General features: G+C 36.0%; 1 protein-coding gene across 3 annotated transcripts; it reads right to left on the bottom strand.

Moving 5' to 3' along the window:
- Window positions 1-324: 324 nt before the first annotated feature.
- LOC127428798 (steroidogenic factor 1-like) lies at window positions 325-23,885 on the bottom strand. 3 transcript variants are annotated; one of them, XM_051677399.1, is made up of 7 exons: window positions 23,709-23,885; window positions 22,540-22,669; window positions 21,944-22,085; window positions 19,955-20,703; window positions 7,953-8,072; window positions 7,675-7,822; window positions 325-3,108 (listed from the first exon to the last, which is right to left on the bottom strand). In XM_051677399.1, exons 2-7 carry the CDS (start codon window positions 22,639-22,641, stop codon window positions 2,855-2,857), a joined length of 1,515 nt encoding a protein of 504 aa, XP_051533359.1. In that variant the 5' UTR covers window positions 22,642-22,669; window positions 23,709-23,885; the 3' UTR covers window positions 325-2,854. The 3 variants fall into 3 exon arrangements, with proteins under 3 accessions (XP_051533359.1, XP_051533361.1, XP_051533360.1); XM_051677401.1 differs by lacking the exons at window positions 21,944-22,085; window positions 22,540-22,669; XM_051677400.1 differs by lacking the exons at window positions 21,944-22,085; window positions 23,709-23,885 and having other exon boundaries at window positions 22,540-22,672.
- Window positions 23,886-24,562: the final 677 nt, after the last annotated feature.

The following is a 24,562-nucleotide window of genomic DNA, read 5'->3' as shown; positions in this document are numbered from 1 at the left end:
GTGGAGAGTATTTTGCCACGTTGAGTTCATGACCAATGACCAGTGGCTGAGATCCAGCTGGGGTGACTGACATGGTCACATTGGAAATGACGCTACATGACGAGCTTATGTAATACGTGGTTGAGCAGCTATTGTCTCTTACGTGATTGACCAGATAATTTAAACGTTGGGATTTACACATATACACATTTACTGTATGAAACACAATGGGGGACAAAGTTTGGTTTTATTGAAAGTGAGGGGGACACATCTCCCACGTCCCCTGCATATTCTACGCCCTTGCAACAAACTACACAGAAAATGTGTGAGACTGGTCTCTGCTGGTTTAAATAATTTGTATTTATTCATTTCAAACAATACATTTAAGCACATTACTACCAAATGTTATTAACACAAACATGTTACATGAATGAGAACTTGACCAATCAAACACTCCACTGTTAAAAAACAAACCAATCAGAAACATGCTGAGATATCATAATCAGCTTGGCCTAAGCTTGAGAGGGGTGTATATTGAGATGAGTTCTTGCTCTCGCTCTCTCTCTCTCTCTCTCTCTCTCTCACACACACAATCACACAAGAACACAATGAGACACAACCGCACGTCTGAATAGTTGTTTACACCAATTTATTCTCTCAGCTTCACAGGATCAACAGTTTTAGTGTTAAGGCAGAATTACAAATCCTAATTTACCTCTCATTTCCTCAGCATTTACACATAATTACATACACACACACACACACACACACACACACACACACACACACACACTCGTTGGTGCAGCTATCATTATGAGGACTCTCCATAGACATAATGATTTTTATACTGTACAAACTATAGATTCTATCCCCTAACCCTAACCCTACCCCTAAACCTAACCCTCACAGAAAACATCTGAGTGTCAAACTATTTTACAGGGAGTTTAGAGAGTTTAGCAATAAAGAGGCAGAATAGAGGACTTCAGCTCTGTTCCAAAACCAAGGGAGATGTCTAGCTTTCTACTAACGTAGGCAGTTGCTTTTTAAGGCCGCATTGTAAAGGCCAGTTTACAATGGCTCAACAAACACCAACACTTTGTTGCATTTAGAATGTTACGAAACTAACTGTCCAACAAGCTAACCACCACTAATTAATAATTTCTTTAGGAAGGAACGGAATGCTTTAACAAGTTCACTATAAAAATGTGATTAATCGTGATTGAATGCCTTTCTCCTGCTCTACCAACGCAGTTGCATCTGAGCGTGTCATTTTCTGTAAGTTGAAAGGGACGCTTAGGCCTACCTCATTGTCATGGAAAAATTTGCGAAGTCAGATTACATCAGAGTTGTTGTAAAATCATACCAGACTGCTCAAACGTTCCAAGACCCGACAAACGCTGACTGAACATGTTCAATCGGTCAAAACAGACACCAACAAACAGCAGCAAATGTCAACAGGGTGAACACACTGATAAAACACAACAACAGTTGGATGTTGGTGTTTGTTGCTGTCTGTTGTCGTTTGATGGGGCAGTGTGAACTGGCCTTAACAGCCATGGAACCTCAAAAGAGGTTATAAATGTGGCAGCAAATGTGTTAATTTCACAGTTGACATTAGCATGTTGCTAAACTACTGACACTATATTGCACTAGCATTCTTAAGTATTAGGCAAAATAGTGTATTTACAATTAGATTTTGACCTAAATAAGGCTTTCAAAGCAACCTTTGTGGAGTGTGTTACTATGATGCCCTAAAAAGGGTGTCTAGGTAGGTAGTTCTGTAGATTTTGGAACACAGCTCATCTGTAGGAAATGGTTTGTGTTGGAAGGGGGGACTAGGACAACTCGCCATCAATGAGATGTAGACCCTGCCTTCTCTCTGTCTCTCTTGCTGTTTAGCTTAAAATAGAATTTTAATGAAGGTGATTTTTAGCTAGTTTACTGGCCATTAAGCCCCTCTTGATAAAATCATTTCATTAGTGCTTAATTTTGTTTTGTTTATCTTGACATAATAATGAGAGTTTATACTATTTCCGACATTCAGCCATTTCCAGTCATGAAAGTGCAGCTCCTATCTACTTGAATGGGTCAAGATTATGATCAAAAACATATTTCAAAACGGTAGTAAAATCTGACAATGCTGGAATCATAAATTGTGCTCCTTTACCTCAGATTATGCTAAAAAAAAAAAAGCAATTTTCCAGGCTTGTAAAGCTAATGCGTATACTTGTTATCGAGTTGATTGACAGGCGATGTCTGTATCTCAAAGGCGATTGGCTCTTTTACCTGTAAGGCGGGACTTACTTTCTACATCCATTGACAGTTGGGCGTTCCAATTTCTCCCATTCATTTTAATAGAAGTGGCCAGTTTCTGCTAAATAGTCTCTGGCGTAAATCTAGCAAACCTTTTGATATTTTCAAATTTTTCATAATTTAATGTAAAAATTTTACATCATTCTTTGTGATATATTACTCTGGCATTTATAAAAAAAAAAAAAAAAAAAAAAAAATCTCTAGTCAATACTGCTGCAATGGTGCATTTTCTCTCTTCTAATAAAGCTTGTGAGATGGCCCAAACATTTCAGTGTGTGTATGTGTGCATGTATGTGAGTGTGTAACGAGAGGAAAGGCACATTAAAATCTTTTACTCCATTAAATCTTTAAATATTACACACAGTCATTTACACTGACATCTTCTCATCTCTTTTCTCTCTGTCTCTCTTAGAAACACAGTGGCATGGTTGATGAGGTTTTCTGCATGTGAGAGGTGAAATCGACCCCTCACACACTGCTGCAAAACATATAATCACTAACATAACCGATAACAGTGTCATCTGTGAAAGAATCAGGCCTTTTCTGTGTGTTTATATGTATATCAGATGAAGGTTCTCTTGGCATGCAGCATTTCTATTAGCAGGTTGTTGCATGGCACCTCTCCGCTCAGGTGTTTGTAGCACAGGTAGTCTTCGGCTTGCGCGCTCAACGCTCTGAGCTCGGGAAGGCGCAACAGAACCTGGCTGAACCTGTCCGGGAATTGCGGATACACACACAGTGTGTATTCCAACAATGCTGCATTTACCTGCTCATACACACTCTCAACATAAGGCTGGTTCTCCAACAGTTTTACATCTGTAGAGAAAGAGAGAGAGAGAAGAGATGTTAGTAAATTCACAAAACATTTGCACGACTTAATGTGTGGTGTTTCAGCGCAAACCCTTGTGTCTTAAGGCTGGGGTATAATGATGCATTTGGTGCGTGCGCACTACAACTGTTTTATTATAAGCAGGCACAAAATGTTTTGAAATAGCGCTATGCCATATTTAAAGGGATAGTTCACCCAAAATGAAAATTCTCTCATCATTTACTCACCTTCATGTCATCACAGATGTGAATGATTTTCTGTTTTCTGCAGAACACAAACAAAGATTTTTATAACTATATTTCAGCTCTGTAGGTCCATACAATGCAAGCGAATGGTGGCCAGAACTTTGAAGGTCCAAAAAGCACATAAAGGCAGCATAAAAGTAATCCACATGACTCCTGTGGTTAAATCCATATCTTCAGAAGCGATATGATTGTTGTGGGTGAGAAACAGTTCAATATTTATGTCCTAATTTACTATAAATTCTCCTCCCTGCCCAGTAGGTGGCGATTTGCACAAAGAATGTGAATCGGCAAAAACAAAACAAGAAGAATGTAAAAGTGAAAGTGGAGATTTATAGAAAAAAATTACTTAAATATTGATCTGTTTCTCACCCACTCCTATATTGCTTCTGAAGATATGGATTTTACCACTGGAGTCTTAAGATTTACTTTAATGCTCCTTTATGAGCTTTTTGGACCATCAAAGTTCTGGCCACCATTCACTTGCAGTGTATGGATCTACAGAGCAGAAATATTCTTCTAAAAAAAGAATTTTAATCTTTGGGTAAACTGTCCCTTTAAATTAAGTCATTGTCATTCTTCTCAGTGCAATCACACCTACTATGTTAATTACGTATATTATAGATTGCGCCTTATTCACAAAACAGGCTTTTTGGCTATTAATATTACAAAAGCGCTATTTTCCAATCACCATTTACATCCACACTTCGAAAGTTTTCCATGCCTTCCAATAAAAATATCTAAACATCTTTAAAACAAGATAAATTTACTTGATAAGCAAAATGACATAAGTTAATAATTATTGTTTTCAGATAAATCAATCAAAATTAAGTACGATTTATGCTTAAACAAGAAAAAAATATTTGCCTTGAGGGTAAAAAAAAATGACTTATTTCATAGCCGGGTTGTAAGCTTACTTTTTAGGTGTTAGCACTGATGTTAGTGTACAAAAAAATTAAAAATAATAATAATGTAAGTTTATTAGCAAACAGAAGAGTATGCTCAAAATTGTTTTATTATTACTTTTTAAATGATTTACTACTATTTTTAGTATTTACTAACACTATTTTGATACAATGTCATATTTCTAATAATGATATATTTTTATTACTATAAAATTAATCACAAGATAAATCAAGATGCAGCAACACCCTCATACAGTAATTTCCTTGACGGGGCATTTGCCCCACCACCACAAAATACGTATTTCCTTATTTCCTGCCATGCAATTAAAAATAATAATAATGATTACATTTTTAATAATTTTTTATTAACACTTAAATTGACTGGTTTAAGAATACAACACTGACAAATACATACTGTGTCCACTTACCACTAATCTGAATAGCCTATTAGAGGAACGCATCCCAATATGGTGTTTCTCTGAATCTCAGAAACATGCTGAATCCAGTATTTCTGAGTTAAAAATGTCACTGTTTAGCTTGTCCTCTGCAAATCGAGCTACTAAGTGCTCACAGAGAGCAAACAGAACAATATCTCATATATCGCACACATTTTGATTGCAAATGCGAGCAAAACTGTCGGACTGTACAGCCCAGCATAATTGTTCTTATTAACATGTTTGTGAAATTACTAGATTTGTGTAATTCCTTTAGTGAATGAGGTGCTAAAAACAACGCAGAGAGCGCGTGCAAATAAAACATGCTATCAGGGGGCGCAATTTATTCTTTGTGAGTTCCCCATTGAGTTTTATTAAAGACAGCATAAGTGGAAAATGGATTCTCAAGCACCTCTGAAGCACACACACACACACACACAAACACGCACGCACGCGCGCGCCCACACACACACACACACACACACAGAACTGCTGAGGCCCTCAGGCACTCTTATTATGAAAAGCTGCTTTTGTTGGCAGCCACTGGCTCTAAATTGCTTTCACTTAAGGGAATGTGAACAATAAAAGAACATTTTCTCCTCAAGCTGAGAAAGAGACACAGCAGCACGGACCAATATAGGGTCAATCCATTAAACTTCTATTGAGCCGGAGTGTCGCTGCAGACCGCATGTGTGTGGATACGGGGTCCAGCTCCCAGCCTTTGTAAACAGGAGTGATTCAGAAGGCTTTCATTTTAATTAAGCCCATTACCCAGTTACCACACGCCCGTGTCACACAAAACACGATGCCACTCAGAGCAAAGCAGTGACAAATAACCAATACAACTGCGTCCTCGTTAGCGCGGCTCGAAATCAATGCAATATTCATCTTTTGAGAAGTTAATTAGCCTCGGTCAAATCCCAGCAGGGGAAATATAAATATGTTCAATAAAACGGGGTGACGGGCGCCATCACAGAAGCTATGAAAATATCTTTTATATTAAACTAATAAAACATCATCAACATTGTTGAAGGCAGAGAGACAGATAGAGCCAGACAGAAGCACATGAAAATGTTCACCTCTTCCTCATTAATAGGAACTTGTTTGGCCTCTGGAATAAGTTAACAACTAAAACTCATTAAAGCACTTCTGTATTAAGAGAAACATTTACAATACAAAAACTTTTATTGTAGAGATGCTGAATAATGTTGTTATTACATCAACCAATTATAGGGTTTGAAATCTGTTTATTAAATAAAAATAGATAGGATAAAAAGTGTAAGCACTAAACTTAAAATATTAACAAGCCCGAAACTAGACGTGTCTGACTGGAGGGGTCCACCTTAGTCGTTTTGCTGTCCAACTGAGGGGGGGGGGGGGGGTACAAGGAAAATCAGCCCATACATGTTAACCTATCAGAAAACTTGAGTTGCCTCTCTGTCTGTCAGTCATTTTGGGTTTGTTGATAAGGCTTTGGAGGGCGGGGCTTTGAAAAGAGGGCTTGAGGTTGGAGGTTTGGGGCGGGGTCTGAATCAGTGGTTAAGGGTGACAATATATTTCTAGCAAAATCAAAGAAATAACACGTGTGTCATCATTTCGGACAAAATCTGGCCAAAAATAGTTTGTTGCAGTGGTTCGAAACAGCTTGCCAGCGCAAACTCCCAGGAAAACTTCGTACTGGCTGTTAAACACCTTACTGCCATTGGTCCACGTCTTTGGTGGGTGTGAGCTGGTGTTTTACCGACTTTGATGGCAAAAAAAATTTCTGGTTGATTTCTTCATTTCTTCGAGATCAATCAACACACTGGAGTGAACAGTTACATACATTTGTACGATCGTTCGCGTAGAGACATTTTCTGAGGAATGATTAATCTAAATAAAATCTAAATTGCAATATGACATAGTACGATTATCAAACAGCAAGGGCTACGATATACAGTAAATAAATTAATTGTTTGCACGCCCTGTACACTCACTGAGCACTTTATTAGGAACACTACAGTCCTAATAAAGTGCCTGACATGGTCTTCTGCTGTTGTAGCCCAACCAACTCAAGGTCCCGAATGTTCGTAAACAGTATACCTTTGCTTGACTACTTTGACCTTCTTTCTAGCTCTGAAAGAAAAATGACTCTGACTTAAATCTAACAGATGCAAGACAGTTAGCATTACTTACAGCAGCTTTAAAAGGGAAATATCAAGGAAAACAGGATTTGCCCTACTCTTTTAAATTAAAAGACCACACTCATTAAGCACACCCCTACAACTACTGTACTTATTCATGCAGTTATGTAATCAGCCAATCATGTGGCAGCAGTCCAATGCATAAAATCATGCAAAGACAGGTCAGGAGCTTCAGTTTTTGTTCACATGAACCATCAGAATGGGGGAAAAATGCGATCTCATTGATTTAGACCGTGGAATGATTTTGGTGCCAGGCGGGCTGGTTTGAGTATTTCTTTAACTGCTGATCTCCTGGGATTTTCAGACACAACAGTCTCTAGAGTTTATTCAGAATGGTGCCAAAAACAAAAAAACGAAACGCCTTTTTGATGATAGACTGGTTTGAGCTGACAAAAAGGCTACGGTACTAAGATAGTGTTCCTAATAAAGTGCCAAGTGAGTCTATATAGAAAGCAAAATGCAAACCTCCCCCCAAGTTCAACCAGACCATTTACAGAGACTAAGCTGCTTCAGGGAAAAGAATATAATATTTTAAAAAATTGTAGAATATGGCGACTTCAAGTCATTTTTCATACAGGTTTTAATTTGAGTTTAAAAACCACATTAACTTAATTATTAGTAATTTGCATTTTCAATGATTAATAATTTGCATAACTAAGTGATTGCTTATGTCGTGCTTCAAGTTCATTTTTCTCACTGAAAATAATCTTGGTAGTCCACCCCCTGGTTTTAAGGATAATGTGAATATCATGAGCAAGACTGTGTGTTTGTGTGCTTGTGCTGTCTCACCAGGATTAAAGAGGATGAGGTATTTGAGACAGGCGGTTTCTCTGCGGTCAAGCTGAAGCTCTCGTAGATGATGCACTAGCTCCTGACCCCTCTGTATCATCCCACTCAGAGTGACCCCTGCCTGGGCCAGTAATGAAGCAAGCTCAACCTGATACACACACACACACACACACACACACACACACACACACACACACACACACATACTTAATATGAAATAAATGTTTGAATTAAGTGCATACTGTATATGTGCATGTATGTAATTTTGTGTGTGCTACCTCTTGTCCAGTAATGAGAAGCACACTGTCCCCTTTCCCATGTTGTAACTGTCTGGCAATGTAGTCCAGCACAAGCAGTTCACTCCAACAGTTGTGCAGCAACTTCATCTGGTCTCCTACCTATTAGGCAGAGAAACATAGAGGAAAATGTTATTGCTAAAGGTTTTCTCATCATTCATAGCATAATGAAGTTCTCAGTTATATCTCATTTCAGTAACTTTATCTCAGTTTTTCCTCCAAAAATACTGGAGAAAAGATAATAGAAACTAATTAGAGAATTGATGATATATTGAATAATGAGCTAATAATGCTGATGATTATAGCTTAGATATAGCTTAGTTGTTTGTTTATGAGTTCATTTGATTGCAGATTTTGGTATATTGGGAAATGTGAGCACACCGTGAGAAACATGTGAGATTATTATTATGAGAGAAAGTGTTGAGATTTTAAAGACTCTTTACTCTTTAATAAAGAGATCTCCGATTTTTCTTTTTTGTGGGTAAAGCTGATCTACACACTGCCTTCATTATTTTACAAACACACACACACACACACACACTATATATATATATATATATATATACACACACTACCGGTCAAAAGTTTTGAAACACTTACTCAATCTTTATTATAATTTCTTTTTCACTTTTAGAATAATAGTAAAGTCATCAAAACTATGGAATAACATAAATGGAACTATGGGAATTATGTTGTGACTAAACAAAATCCAAAATAAATAAAAACTGTTATATTTTAGCATCTTCAAAGTAGTCACCCTTTGCCTAGAATTTGCAGACATGTACTCTTGACATTTTCTCAACCAACTTCTTGAGGTATCACCCTGGGATGATTTTTAAACAGTATTGAAGGAATTGGCTGCTTTTCTTTATTATTTGGTCCAAGTCATCAATTTCAAAAACTTTTTTTTTTTAATTAAATTTTAGATTTATAATGAAATAAATTAATATGGCGGCACAATTATATTTTTGTCTACAAAATTAATTTCAAACATTTAAGCATACACCTTCAGATCAAAAGATTTTTAAGATCATGAGAAACATTTCAGTCAAGTGTTTCAAAACTTTTGACCGGTAGTGTATATATATATATATATATATATATATAAATACATTATATATTACAATTTGTAAAATAATTACATATACATCAGAATCAGAATCAGAATCAGAATCAGAATGAGCTTTATTGCCAAGTATGCTTACACATACAAGGAATTTGTCTTGATGACAGTAGCTTCCAGTACACAACAATACAAAAACAGCAACAAGACTTTTAAAAAATAATTACAATTGAATAAAAAATAGATAAATATTGAAAAGAAAAAAAATATATAGAATACACAATAGACAATATATATATATATATATATATATATATATATATATATATATATATATATATATATATATATACATATATGATATATATATATATACATATATACATATATAGTATATATATATATATATATATATATATATATATATACATACATATACATACACACACACATACGTAGTGCAAATCTAAATACAAATTGGTTATGTACAGTGCAAGGGAATGTAATGGCAGAAGAGGTAGGATGTGTTGGATAATATAAAAAGACTAAGCTGTGTATTACACATAATTATTACTCAAAGGGGCAGTTTTAACTGTTCATGAGATGGATAGCCTGAGGGAAAAAAACTGTTCCTGTGCCTGACGGTTCTGGTGCTCAGAGCTCTGAAGCGTCGGCCAGAAGGCAACAGTTCAAAAAGGTAGTGGGCAGGGTGAGTGGGGTCCAGAGTGATTTTTCCAGCCTTTTTCCTCACTCTGGAAGTGTATAGTTCTTGAAGGGGGGCAGGGGGCAACCAATAATCCTCTCAGCACTCCGAACTGTCCTTTGTATTCTTCTGATGTCTGATTTCTTAGCTGAACCAAACCAGACAGTTATTGAAGTGCAGAGGACAGACTCAGTGACTGCTGAGTAGAACTGTATCAGCAGCGCCTGTGGCAGGTTGAACTTCCTCAACTGGAGAAGAAAGTACAACCTCTGCTGGGCCTTTTTCACAATGGAGTCAATGTGGGTCTCCCACTTCAGGTCCTGTGAGATGGTAGTGCCCAGGAAACTGAATGACTCCACTGCTGCCACAGTGCTGTTTAGAATGGTGAGGGGGATCAGTGTTGGGGTGTTCCTCCTCAAGTCCACAGTCATCTCCACTGTTTTGAGTGTGTTCAGCTCAAGGTTGTTTTGACTGCACCAGACAGCCAGCTGTTTAACCACCCTTCTGTATGTAGACTCATCTTCATCTCGGATGAGGCCATATCTCGGATACATACAGTACATATATAATACATACATAATTACATACATATATATTTTTTTTCAATGTGGTCTCAGAATCAGGACCTCACTGTATATTATATTGCCCTGACTTGTTTGTCTATGTATGTACAGTATATATAAGTCATGGCAATATAATATACAGGTCCATAAGTCTGAGACCACATTTAAAAGATTTTTTATGATTTCTTTAAAAAAAAAAAAAAAATTTAAACCTGGAAATAAACAAACAAAAGTTTTATGATTTTGAACATTTAAAACAACAACCAAAAAATAATAATGAATAAAAAAATATATGAAAAATCAAATAAATGAAGAAGTAATATAAAATAAATAAATAGTAATTTAATAGTAAAATAAAGATGGCATATTTTTTTTAATTTTTTATTCAAAACATTTAAGATTCTGCACTATTTATAGGTCCCTAAAACAATTTGTAACATTGACCATGTTAACTAATTTGTACAAAAAGTCTTTGCTTCCATTGAAGCACACAATATGCTATTTTGAAATTTCTCAAATCATGTTGGGATAACATGGATCATCAGTTTTAACACAAACTTGTACAGTCCATGCCAGCTCAAGTGCATGCTGTCATTTAAGCAAACAAATATACAGCATATAACATATAGTACACATAGTAAGAATTTCAGAAATGTATGACATTTTTTAAACTAAACTTTTAACTCAAATTGGTATGCTGATAATAGACTTTTGTACAGCACTGCATATTTAGATATTCATATTCAATGCAGTACAATATGAATATGTCAGTGTCCCTATGCATGTTGGTGCAGCTATCATTATGAGGACTCTCCATAGACATAATGATTTTTATACTGTACAAACTATAGATTCTATCCCCTACCCCTACCCCTAAACCTAACCCTCACAAAAAACGTTCTGCATTTTTACATTTTCAATAAAACATCGTTTAGTATGTTTTTTAAGCAATTTGAATTATGGGGACACTAGAAATGTCCTCATAAACCACATTTATAGCATAATACCCTTGTAATTACCAGTTTGTAACCTAAACAAAAATGTCCTTGTAAACCACCCAAACCCACCACACACACACACACACACATGCACACACACACTACACTCTTGCACATACAGATATCTTTAAAATAAGCCTTAACCACACAAAATTTCCAGCGAGCTGCAAGTTTTCCCCAGCCAACACAATAGCATTCAGCTATAAAATGAAACAGAATGGACAGCACCATAATTCAGATGAGCAGATATTTGGATCGCTGTCCATTTAAAGATCCACATTAGCAGACAGCTATTGTGTTTATTCAGTGTCCAATTTAGCAGGTTTAATTGGATTGAAAATAGCCAGTCATTTGGATGATATAATTCTAAGGCGGCACAGTTAATTGCTGGCAAAGCATACAGATTATTTTTTAAAGCCCATATAATGGAACGCTAGCTCCATCACTCCCTTTATAACGTGCTCCCGTTGCCATGACGAAAGACTTTAAGGCACATTCCATACACAATGAAGGAAGCTGGAGTCAGTATGTTGATACGCAGGTACACAATGTGCTATAACAAAGACAGAAATAAACATGCATATCCACACATGAAATCAAACAAGGGCCAGCAAAACAAAGAGTTTGGGGCATATCTAGGCAAATGGCATTACTGAATGCAATACTGATAACATACCGTTTCAGTTCTAAAGAACGGCATTACGTTTGTAGAGATTCAATTAGCTGATGATTGACGGTTTAGCAAACCTTGTTCGCTAGAAACTAGCGTTACTAAAAGTAATGATTGTATAGTTCTAGCACAACATATATTAGCTACTAACAACTGTTCCTGATATTTGTAATTCAACAAATATTGCTATGAAACTTAGTCATTTGCTATAATACAGTATATATAATATGGAGATAAAGCTAGTTTACCCAAGGAAACTAGGCTAATGCTAATAAATCTTGTGATGATGGTATGTATATGCCTTTTTGTCTGGCTACGTTTTGAATGCAATACTAGCACACTGCACACTGTGTAGTATATAGCCTACTGTATACATGATATATAACAGTAATCAACCAAAGTCCCTTTGAGGCAAGTCAGTCCATTTAGTGGCCATCTTGGACAGCAATTGGCCAAACTCATCATAATTTGTATGAGATGGCGAAATCATAAGATATCGTACGACTTGGCTCGACCTTGACTTTTATTCCCAAACAGACCAACCAATCAACAAACAGAATTTCAAATCAATACAATACAAGCATCAAATTTAAGCTAGCTTCCTATCCAGAACTTTATTTTAAGAAAGGACATGACAGTGAACAAATTAGTTTACTCGTTCAATATTTATGTAATACAAAAGTTATTTTCCTATTAAAATCATGGTTATGTTTAGGGTTTCGGTAAGGGGTTAGACTTTATGGTTAAGTTTAGGTTTGGGATATGGGTTAAACCTAGCCAAAAATCGTGATGACATAGTTCATGTTGGGTTAGGGTTAGGGTACGACATGTTGCATGGTGGCGCTTATTCGGGCGCTTGAATCTGGCTCAAGTTATTTTCTAGTCTCATCCCCTCTTCCCGAACTTATCCTGAACTTATCTGGTCCTCTCTCAACTGTTCTATCAATAAAAGTGACAAAAAGCAAATTATAATGATGAACATACTGCATGTGTCTACAGAATGTAGTAAGTTTCTAAGTGCTAAAGAAAGAACTTTCAGAATAGCAAACATCCTTTTTTGAATATTAGACCTACAATTTACTATCATTTTTCAGTTTGTCCTCTGCAGCACCAGTCTAAGTGCATTTTCAAGTCCCTTTTGGAGAGTGTCAAATGCCCTTGGCACCTTAGTGTGGGCTATTATGTGGGACAGAGAGAGTGGTTTGCTCTGAAAAGATTAAAAGTAAAACAAGACCCTTGTCCATTTCTCAGCAATAGCTGTTGACTCCGAAATCGCTCGCAGACACACTCACTTCTGCACTTGAAAGCCACTAACAACTCCCTGTCAGTGTTTCATAAAGTATATTTCGTAACCCTCGGTTTATCAGCGATAATACCTGCCTGATGTCCCAGAGTTCTGCAACACAGCCTTTATTCTTCTAGCTATATCGTTCTCTGTATGTGCCTCTGTTTAATTTAACTGAGTAGTCCTGGTTCTTTTTGTGTTGTAGAACACAAATATCCACATATGTGAATATATATGAACGTATCTAACCTATTACTTTTTTGCAGCATATAGTATGTATACAGTATACAACAGAACTGCATGACATTTTCTGCAATGTATTGCGCTTGACCAGAGATTATTTAGCAAGGCCACTTCTATTAAAATTAATGGGTGAAATTGGAACGACCAACGGTCAACGGATGTAGTGGATGAAGTCCCACCTTTGAAGTAAAAAAGCCAGTCAACAGTCAACTCGAGAACGTGCATTAGCTATACAAGCTGGGAAAATTGTGGGGTTTTTTTTTGCGTAATCTGAGGTAAAGAAGCACACTTTATGAAACCGGTGTTGTCAGATTTTACTGCTGATTTGAAATATGTTCTTTGATTGTAATCTTGACTAACCATTTTGGAGATTTCGGTCTTTTCCTCTTTTAAATAGATAGGAGCTGCCCTTGCATGCTGCTTGCTTACATAGAAAAATAGCTGCCTGGGAGCATTCTAAAGATGGCTGCCAGTGGACTGACTTGCTAAAATGACTTTGGCTTTACTTGACCTTCCATTTAAAGTGTGATGAATAAACAGGAAGTAATATTATCTCTCTTTTTTTTTCTACTTATTATTTGATTGGATGGACAAAAGTAAAAAAAAAATAATAATAAAAAATTTGATTAAAAAAAAAAAAAAAAATGAGGTCTGTGACAACCATTTTTTTTTAATGAATTTTTTTTATTTGTGGAGAATGGCCACTATTACACTTAAAGTGTACTGCTTACTGCACACTGCTAAGTATAAACTGTATACTATTTACAAAATAGTATGCAGAACAATGTTAAACATTTTTAAATTGTAGTTTGCTGAACTGTTGTCACATGATCTCGTTTAATTCATAGTGTGGCATTAATTCATCATCTTGAAAATAAAAACGGTTATTTTGCATTTTAATTGCATTTTGTATGAAATGTCTTTGGTAGTTCAATCAAATATTAAGTCAAGAAAGAGATGTTGAAAATCATATCTAACAATACTTTTGAGGTTTATTTCTCACACTTAGAGAATACATTACAGTTTTCTGTAGTGTGCTGTTGGTTGTAGACTGGGATGTACAACTTATCCAAAACATCTTTCAACTCTGTGCCTAAGTGTCAAACACTCTAAATGAGTGTGCAATCCAGTGTGTAGTTCTGTTTGTCTGAGCACTGAATATATTTGTCCTCAGAGAGTAAATAATCTAACAGTTCACATCCGGAATACATGTGGGTGTGGTGTGTGAGAGTGTGTGAGCACACCTGTCCAGGTAACAGTGTGAAGTGGAAACAATCTATCAGCACAGACAGAGGAAGTGATGATTGAATTAGTAAACTCTGTAGCATCCTGCCCTAGTACTGTCTTGTGGATATATTAGTGTCTCTGTAGTCAGCAGTGCCATATCACTTACAAAAAAGTGCCATGGTATTGCCTTAGTTCCTTTTTTAGACATGACACCATATTATTATCATGTTTTTAAACACGCAGCATGGTATTCTTTGAAATACTGCATAAATACCATGGTTTATCAATGCTATATCACGATACCATGGTAGTGCCATCTGATACCATCACACATCACTGCACTCTAGGAAAGAGATTAATCTTAAATAAATATTCTGGGTTCAATACAAGTTAAGCTCAATCAACACCAATTGTGGCATACCCACAAAAATTAATTTTGACTTGTCCTGGGGCCTGGGTAGCTCAGCGATTATTGACGCTGACTGCCATCCCTGGAGGCATGCTGAGTGACTCCAGCCAGGTCTCCTAAGCAACTATATTGGCCTGGTTGCTAACGAGGGTAGAGTCACATGGGATAACCTCCTCGTGGTCGCTATAATGTGGTTTTAGCTCTCAGTGGGGCGCGTGGTGAGTTGTGCGTGGATGCCGAGGGGAATAGCGTGGGCCTCCAAACACGATACGTCTCCACAGTAACGCGCACAACAAGCCACGTGATAAGATGCGTGGACTGACAGTCTCAGATGCGGAGGCAACTGAGATTCGTCCTCCGCCACCAGGACTGAGGTGAGTCACTACGCCACCACGAGGACCTAGAGCGCATTGGAAATTGGGCATTCCAAATTGGGGAGAAAATGGAAGAAAATAAAAAAAAAATTTTTTTTCAACTTGTCCCTCCTTTTCTTAGAAAAAAAAAGCTAAAATCTGGATTACAGTGAGGCACTTACACTGGAAGTGAATCCGTGAACGTTTCAAAAGTATAGCCAAAAGATGTAAACAATATGCATGTTAACATGATTTTAGTGTGATAAAATCGCTTATTAACCTTTTCTACGTAAAGTTATATCCAACTATACAACTTCGTTGCCATGATGATGTAACTAAAACAACTGTAAAATGACAATTTAAACTTTACAGCTCAAATAATACACAAGTTTCAACAGAAAAATGAATGTAAGTTCTTTTACTGTATAAAATTATAAGCATCACTTTTCTGCCTTTAAACCCTCCAAATATTGGCCTCACTGTAACCTCGATTTTTACTTTTTTTAAAGAAAAGGAGGGACGAGTCGAAATTATTTTTTGTGATAATCAACATTATGCTACAAATGCTGTCGATTCAACTCGTATTGAACCTGGAATATTCCTTTAATAGTGAAACAAGAATAATTACTGTTTTGTAATTACTATTACTTCCAAAATACGTATAGTCTGAAAGATGGGGTATTTTTTCATTGCAGTCAGTGTGTGTCCACCTATGGCAGTATACTGCATACTGTATATCACATAAGAAACAAACACTACGAAATGACAATTATGGGGAAGCATTTTAGGCAACTGAACCATTCTGTTATTCATTATGCAGCTCTGAGTTAAATCAGATATCTTCAAACATGTGGGTGGCGGACTAAATCAAACTGAGGAAAATGTATTGTTAATTAGTTTAGAATCAATTGATTTGACTTGTCATTGCTAATCAGAAATATCAGAAATAATACACTTAAAAATAAAAGAACTTAAATGGTTCTTTACAGTGTCTTATGATCAGCACGTAACAATAAGCAGTTTTGGCTGTTATTGGGGGTGATGTCACGAAGTTAATTAGGTTATGTGCAGATCATTTCAAATAATCTTTTACTGTTAGGTAAACAGTTGGTTTTGATGAGCAATTTAATATTTCACATAATTAATTTGATAACTTGATCCGTACATCTGCCACTGTCAGTACTTTGATTTTGTTAGTCAGTGGATAAATACATGAATCAGTAAATTTTAGCCAGCATGACTGATTGGTCTAATAGTAAAGTAGAGTAGTACAAGGAGTTCTGGGTTCTAATCTGCCCCCATAAAACATTTTATTTTAATAAACGAAGAGTGCATCTGTTTGCATTTTGCTTTGCAGCTTAACTGGAAATGAGAATGGGGTGCGAGCAGAACGCGCGTCAAGAACTGCAGATGCTTCTTCTGCATTAGACACTTTCCTGATGAAAGTTATTTCAAAAAGTGGTGGGGACAAAATTGGCAAAGGCAAAAAGTGGTAGGGACATGTCCCACCCATCCCACCTGTAAATTACGCTTATGACTATCAGTTAGGTTTAGTTTTAAGGTTTAGGGTAGGGAGGCAGGTTTTGTTGATTTAAAACTCGATAGAGTTTTTGTGTCTCCTATGTGATATCATGCTGTTAAACCCTTTGTGATAGGAAACTTAATTTTTTTGAGAGTTGCAATTACTATTACTATAGTAGTATAACAATGTGCAACAACTACTATTTTCTGAAGGAGGATCTGATGTATTAAAATGATTGAGATTTGTCGAATAAAAACCTTCACAATCAGAGCCCAGATAGAGCAAATGGACAGTGCAGCATTCTCCTGTTATCTGGAGTGGAATGTTGTTGCTAACCCCCCCAACACACACACACACACACACACACACACACACACACATGCGTACACAGTACACACACACACACACACACACACACACAAACACACAGGTTGTGAGTGCATAAAAGCAAGGGACTAGTCACACAATTTATGTTAAGATTAAAAAACATCAAGAAAACGGTTTACTCATATTCGAGCCGATGGGACAGGTGCAGACACTAACAATTACCTTGTTAATAGAACAATATAAAACCAACTATTGTGGTGCCTTCGATACTATACTGAAACAGTGCAGTTATTTTAATGAAGATATTGCAATGCAGCTATAATTTAGAAGTCTTCTTTCAGATATACATTCACTGCACACTTTATTAGGAACACTATGGTCCTAATAAGGATCCCAGCGTGGTCTTCTGCTGTTGTAGCCCATCCACCTCAAAGTTCGATGTGTTGTGCATTCTGAGATGCTGTTCTGCTCACTATAATTGTACAGAGTGGTTATCTGAGTCACTGTAGCCTTTCTATCAGCTCGAAACCAGTCTGGACAGTTGAATATAGTTATGTATTTTCATTTAAAACAATTCTTCTGATTAACTTATAACTTTTTTTTCTTCAAATTTTTTTCTCTAGCCTCTAATTCATACCTCTGTTTTATCTCTTGTTTTGGAAGTGTCTCAAATTGAACAGTGAGTGTGTGTGTGTGTGTGTGTGTGTGTGTGTGTGTGTGTGTGTGTGTGTTAAGACAGTTATGTAAATATGTGTGTGAGGGAGAAAGGAAGCGAGAGGGTGTGTGTGTATGTGTGTGTGTGTGATTTCACTGTGTATTTTTGTCCACTTGTCTATGTGGATGAGCCAGAATAACATTACAATGTATTGTGTGTGTACGGGATGCTGTAATGTATGATTGTGTGTATGCTGCATTGTCAGCAAGGTTTGGAAACACTACAGAGAGCAACAGGAGTTAGAATGGACAAAAGAAAGGAGTGTATCCTCTGTTTCCTTTAAGACAACATACACTCATGAGTTTATTTAAAGACCTCTCCAGTACCACCAAAACTCAAGTGTTTTATTTAAAGATCATTCAATGCCATGGGTTATAATGGACACAATATAACCTGAGCACTCTATTTTATGACTGTTATTTTCTTCCCGAAAACGTACATGTACTGACATTCACCTAAATCTGTCAAAGCACTTCTAATTAATCAGTAAATCCAAAATTTCAGAATAAATACAACTGTAAACATGCAAAAAACTACACCTCTCAAGATGCTGATATTCCTCGACTCCCAAGATTTTGTAACATTGTGAAAATGCCGCTAAACTGTGCAAGCCAGTCATGATACAGTTTCAAAAATGTCAGATACTTTTTCATTTGATAAGAAACGCAGCTGTCTTTGTCTCACACGATTGACTCTGAAATCCCATATTGTTGTGATGTCTAGGCTCTGGTGAGAACCAAAAGAATCTAGGATGCATTCTCAAAAACAGAGAAATATATAAAATTGTATATATTATGATAGAACATTATACAAATCATTATGCATTCGACATACTTTATTTTTTCGGATTTCATTTGTTCTGGTAGGTGGTTCTCTATATTGCACACAGAAAAATGTTTATAAACTTTACAACACAATAAATTCATGCAATTAATTATAAATAAACCATCGGTTTTTCATTTTGCCATTTTCATGCTTATGACCGATATTCCGATGGCTTTAATTTGGTAAATATCGGTATCCTATCGGTGCATCCCTAATAGGTCACTCAAAAATAAAATTCTGTCATCATATACTCACCCTCATGTTGTTCCAAACCAGTATCACAAATTGTATAGGCAGTATGTTAGTCTCAGTCACCATTCGCTTTCAGTGCACCTTCTTTTCCAAACAATGAAAATGAATGGTGACTGAGGCTGTCGTTCTACCTAACATCTCCTTTTGTGTTCCATGCAAAACATAAAGTCGTACGGGTTGGAATAACATGAGGGTGAGTAAATGATGACAGAATTTTCATTTTTAGGTGAACTAACCATTTTACAAGGATGAAAATCCTTCGACAAAGATAGAACCTCGCCACATTGCATAAAATACGTATGCAACTGGCCATTCCCATGCATGCAAACACAAAACATTCACAACATTTTTGTTGCCTTCAACACAGCACCATTAAACCATCATTAGAATCTAATGCTTCCAGTTATTTACGCTCTTTATTTAATTACAAAACCACATATGCATCCATATCTGCTTAGTCTTTTTTTAAATAACACCCAACAAGAAATACAAAAACACTTTTGGTGATTACATCGGATGAGACTGTCTGCATACTAGATCCATTATAAATGCAACAGTGGGCCTGAGCAAACACAGCAGGCTGCGACTGTTTATCTGGAAACACATACACCTACACAGGCTGAGGAAGCTGCTCATATTCCCTTCTCATCCCTGTTCATCCATGTCAGCATCATTTCATCATGCAAACATTGCTTTTGTGTGTGCATTCACTGAAGAGCATTGCATGAGACATAATTTACTTCCCTTGTGCATCTCAATTCAGATCTCTTTAGTTGCACTTACAATTCACTAAAATAATGAATTTTACTTCACTTCTGTTCACACTCACCTTGAGCTCCTTAAAGAAGATGCAGCTACGTGCCCACTCCACGATGGAGAAGAGTGTCTGATCAGCCATGTGGCACATCATGCCAAAGGTGGTGAGCCGTTCCGGTTTGGCTGCATGTCGCGTCTTCTGTTCCTGATTCTGATTGACTGCGGCGCTCAGAGAGTTCTGTTCCTGTTGCAGGTGGGCCAAGTGGGTGCTTATCTTGCTTTGCACCTGCAGCTCATCTTGCTCACAGCGAACAAATTCCAGAACCAGCGCTGGTACCGTCAGGCCTGGTGGGGCCACGGTGGGGCTCGACAACACTCGCGTCTGGTCGACATACGTGTACCCTAGCACAGATTCTGGCGAGCTTGCACTGGTGTAGTGCTCTGAGCTTGTGTAGTGGTCGGGGTACTCGGATTTGATGGCACGGCCAGGTAAGGGTGGGTATGGGTACTGAGTTGGCAGAGAAGTATGGGAGGGTACGGGCACAGACAAGCTCAGAGAACTGGATGCGTACAAGCTGCGTTCATATTCGGAAGGGACCACAGAGGTGCCGATGTTTGGATGAGGGGTTTTTGGAGTTGGGACAGACAGTGCGGTGTTGAAGCTGTAGTCAGTCTGGGGTGATGATAGCAAAGGGGGCGTGGCTGCCATCTTTAAGCCACTCGCCCGAATGAGGGCTTTCTTCTGTTGCTTTAATGCCCGGTCTCGTTTGTACATGGGGCCGAATTTGTTCCGCCCTCCTCGCATTCGATCCGCACGCACCGCTATGAGCAAAAACAAGGGAATGAAAAACAATCTAATAATCTATTGAATACCATATTAAACTGTATAATTAAAATTCATTAATTGTATAATGTTATTAATATTACAATTGATCAAACTTATTCAGAAGGTACATTTTATATGACACACTCAAAAATATTTCAGTCTATTTTTAAGATTTACGTATTTTAATTGTATAACAAATTGTAAATAGATTTAGATTTCATTAATTTAATTTTGTTCGATTAAACTCAATTCACTTTGATGGAAATGTGTTATACAATTGAAATGCGTAAATCTTAAAAAAAAAAAAAAAAAAAATAAAAGTTTTTTTTTTTTTTTTTTTTTTTTAAGTGTGTAGGCTATTTATGTAATAACAATTAGGCTACATAGAAATCGCTAAATTGTATATAATAATATTAATATTAACAATAAATAACATTAATAAAATAAATTATATACGCCACTTCACGTCATTTACTCTTTGTTTTTTACAACAAAAGGAAATCTTGTTCTATAAGCAAATATGTGCTAGTACTTCTTGTCCGTTTCTCTAAAATTCGTCCTTCTATTAACTCACGAACTAGTTAAAAATACTTCTATAGACTGACTGATTAAAAATAGAGCCGTCATTAAATGAATACTTAACCTTGATCCGAAAAGCAAAGCGCAAATGTGCCTGCTGATAATAGCGACCTTGCAAGAAGCACAGCAGTTTCTTTTTCCACTGTCGATTTTTTCTTCTCGACTCCTTTTTTTTTTTTTATTCTACATTTCTGAGACTATTCAAACGGCTGCAATGGGAATTTTATTCAGTTTCTGTTTTATAATAGACCAAGGTAGCTCTTTATGTAATTCACTAGAAAGTGGCTTTCTAACTAAATATGATATTATAATCAACATTCTTATAATTATTTGATTTTTCAATGAGTATGGAAAAGTATATGCATAGATATAGCATTTAATTACATTAAATGTAATCATAATAAAAATAAAAATTAAAAATAAAAGTACTGTAAAATAATCAGATGAAACGGCTAATAATTCCTAATTCTTATTATTATGATTTTGAGAAACTCTTGAAAAGCCAGACATTAAATGTAACTTTTTAAACAACATTTAACATTAAACATTTAAACAATTGAATAATTACTAATTTTATGATTTTCATTGAATAAGCTCTCATGTAATCCTCTCTAATGAATTTGAGATTAAAAATGAGACTAAATATGTACCACTTACCCTCCAGTCGCATCCCGACGTTGAGACATTTCTGGAAACGGCAGAACGGACACCGTTTCCGCTGGGTTTTATCAATCTTACAGTCCTGACTCTCCGCACACGTGTACCGTTTATTATTCTGTACGGTCCTCTTAAAGAAGCCCTTAAAATAATAATAATAATAATAATAATAATAATAAAAAATACAGTTATGAATTGTTGTCCCTTTTTTCATTCTATTTGTTAAAGGTAAATAAACTAAAATAAATAGGCCTACTGCTTTAAAAAAAATTGTGGCTATTTATGAAGGAACAATCTAGATGAATAGCCTAAGTAGAGCAAGTACACAACTAGCCTAATCGAAATATCAAATAGTATTTAACATCTAAGCTTTTGGTAGTACTTTAAAATCAGAAAACTGTGCAGTTGTTATCTTTAAAAGGCTATTTTAAGCTATATTTATTTAATAAAACAGTTTAATTTAGATGTTACCACATGAAGCACACCATTTTACAATGTACAAACGTTACCTAATGGCTGCAAAAATAAAAATAATAAAATAAAAATAAATAATAAAATAAAAATGTACAGAGAGAAATATTTAGTTGATATAATACCTTGCAGCTCTCGCAGGTTAATAAACCATAATGATAGCCAGAAACTTTATCCCCACACACCGGACACAACTCTTCCAAGTCCGTATCATAACTGTAGTCCATCCCGCCCCGCCGAGCGCCTGCTAAACACCTGCGAAATTACATGAGTGTTCATATTTCAGGGTAATTACATAAATACAGAGTAATACTAATGAGATACATGCACTTACTCTGTAATTATTTTATTTTATATAGACTTTGTAGTATTGTAATTAAGAGAATGTAAGCTCAGATGTTACCAAAAGCACATGTTGCACAATAAGGCCTTGAAAAAAGGCCTTGGGTGTTCATTTAAAATAGCTAATCCTTTAGTTTTTTTATGCATTTCCTTTCATCGACAGTTTCTCATTGAAGAAGTGATATATAAGAAGTGCTCTTCTGCCATGCATTCCATTGCATCTGCATATAACAGATTTGTATTTGTCAATACGTAGCCTATATATATATATATATATATATATATATATATATATATATATATATATATATATATATATATATAGTGTGTGTGTGTGTGTGTGTGTGTGTGTGTGTGTGTGTGTGTGTGTGTTATTGTGTATTTCTATACATTATTTTCTATTCACTTTTTATTTTTATTCTATTTTTTATTATTATCTCTGTCTTGTTGCTGTATTATTTGTGCACTGGAAGCTTCTGTCACCAAGACAAATTCCTTGTATGTGTAAGCATACTTGGCACTAAAGCTCATTCTGATTCTGATTCTGATTCTGATAAGCCTCCCAAATATTTCGATCAATCTAAACAGGCAAACAGTCGACATTCTTGTTTTCTCGTATCATATTTGTCTCCAAACTATGAACGTATTAACAAATAAGCATGATCAATAATAATAATAATAATAATAATAATAATAATAATAATAATGCAGTGGTTGTTATATTTTAATTATTATATTTTAAATATATTACAACTGATGTCTTGCAAATATGTCTTATGTGATTTAGATATATTATAAATATAGTAGCCTATAAACACTATTCCACTAAATTAAAATATGCTGTCTATTTGGTTAGAATAAACTCGAATTTACTGAAATAAATAAATACATGAATATGAAATAAATGCATGTGAAGGGAGATTTAATGGTTGATGTGAAGTGAAACTGTTACCTGTGGGTAACTCTCTGCTCCTCTGTGGTGCAGTAGGTGTTGATCTGTGCGGTGGGAATTTATTCCTTGGAAAAAGCGCCTCACAAGTCGTTATACCGCAAAACCTGCGTGATGCTGCCGGTTCAGTGTATGTCTGTCTGTGGTGCACTCCAGTAAAAAAGGAGTGGGACAGCGCGTGGGCAGCCTCTCTAGTGTTTTGGGCTCGCGTGTTCACACTGTAGGACATGCCCTCATATTCATAAACGCACGCACACTCACAAAAGAGTCAATGAGCGACAGGAAGAAGCGCCTATCTGCAACAGTTACTGAGGATAGGGAGGAGACATGGGAAAAATCTCCAATCTCTTTCCAGAAATAAACTCTCTGTTCCTCATTAAATCATGAGTGAATAAATTCATCCTCATTTTATGATGGAAAATAACTCTACACTGAGCCACACTTTCAACTTGAATATAATAATGAGTGAAAACATGATTTTTGTTGTTGTTGTTGTTGTTGTTGTTAGGCAATAGTGTTTAATTATTTATTAATGCAGTATAAAAATATAAAATAGCCTACATTTGTCAAATGTTTACAAATGTGCCTACAGCACACTCTTGCATCTTAATGTAATCTTTAACTCGTTCTTTGGGCCTTTATATTGTTTGTTATTATTTTTAAAAAATAATCACTAAAAAATCTTACAGGTTGCTAAGTAGACATGATTATGAATTAATGATGTTATATTTTATTCTTGCAGGGTTAGGGCTACTGAACAGTTAAATGGTGAATATGGGTAAATCCAAGGAATATTCAAAGGCAGCTTTGAAGGCAGGCCAATAGTATCAGTGATCTGATAGCTATGGTTTTTCATT

This window comes from Myxocyprinus asiaticus, chromosome 38 (genome assembly GCF_019703515.2).
Source record: "Myxocyprinus asiaticus isolate MX2 ecotype Aquarium Trade chromosome 38, UBuf_Myxa_2, whole genome shotgun sequence".
In the NCBI taxonomy this organism is placed as follows: domain Eukaryota; kingdom Metazoa; phylum Chordata; class Actinopteri; order Cypriniformes; family Catostomidae; genus Myxocyprinus; species Myxocyprinus asiaticus.
Note: the sequence above shows the minus strand (reverse complement) of the source record. Positions and strands in the feature narration are given on the sequence as shown.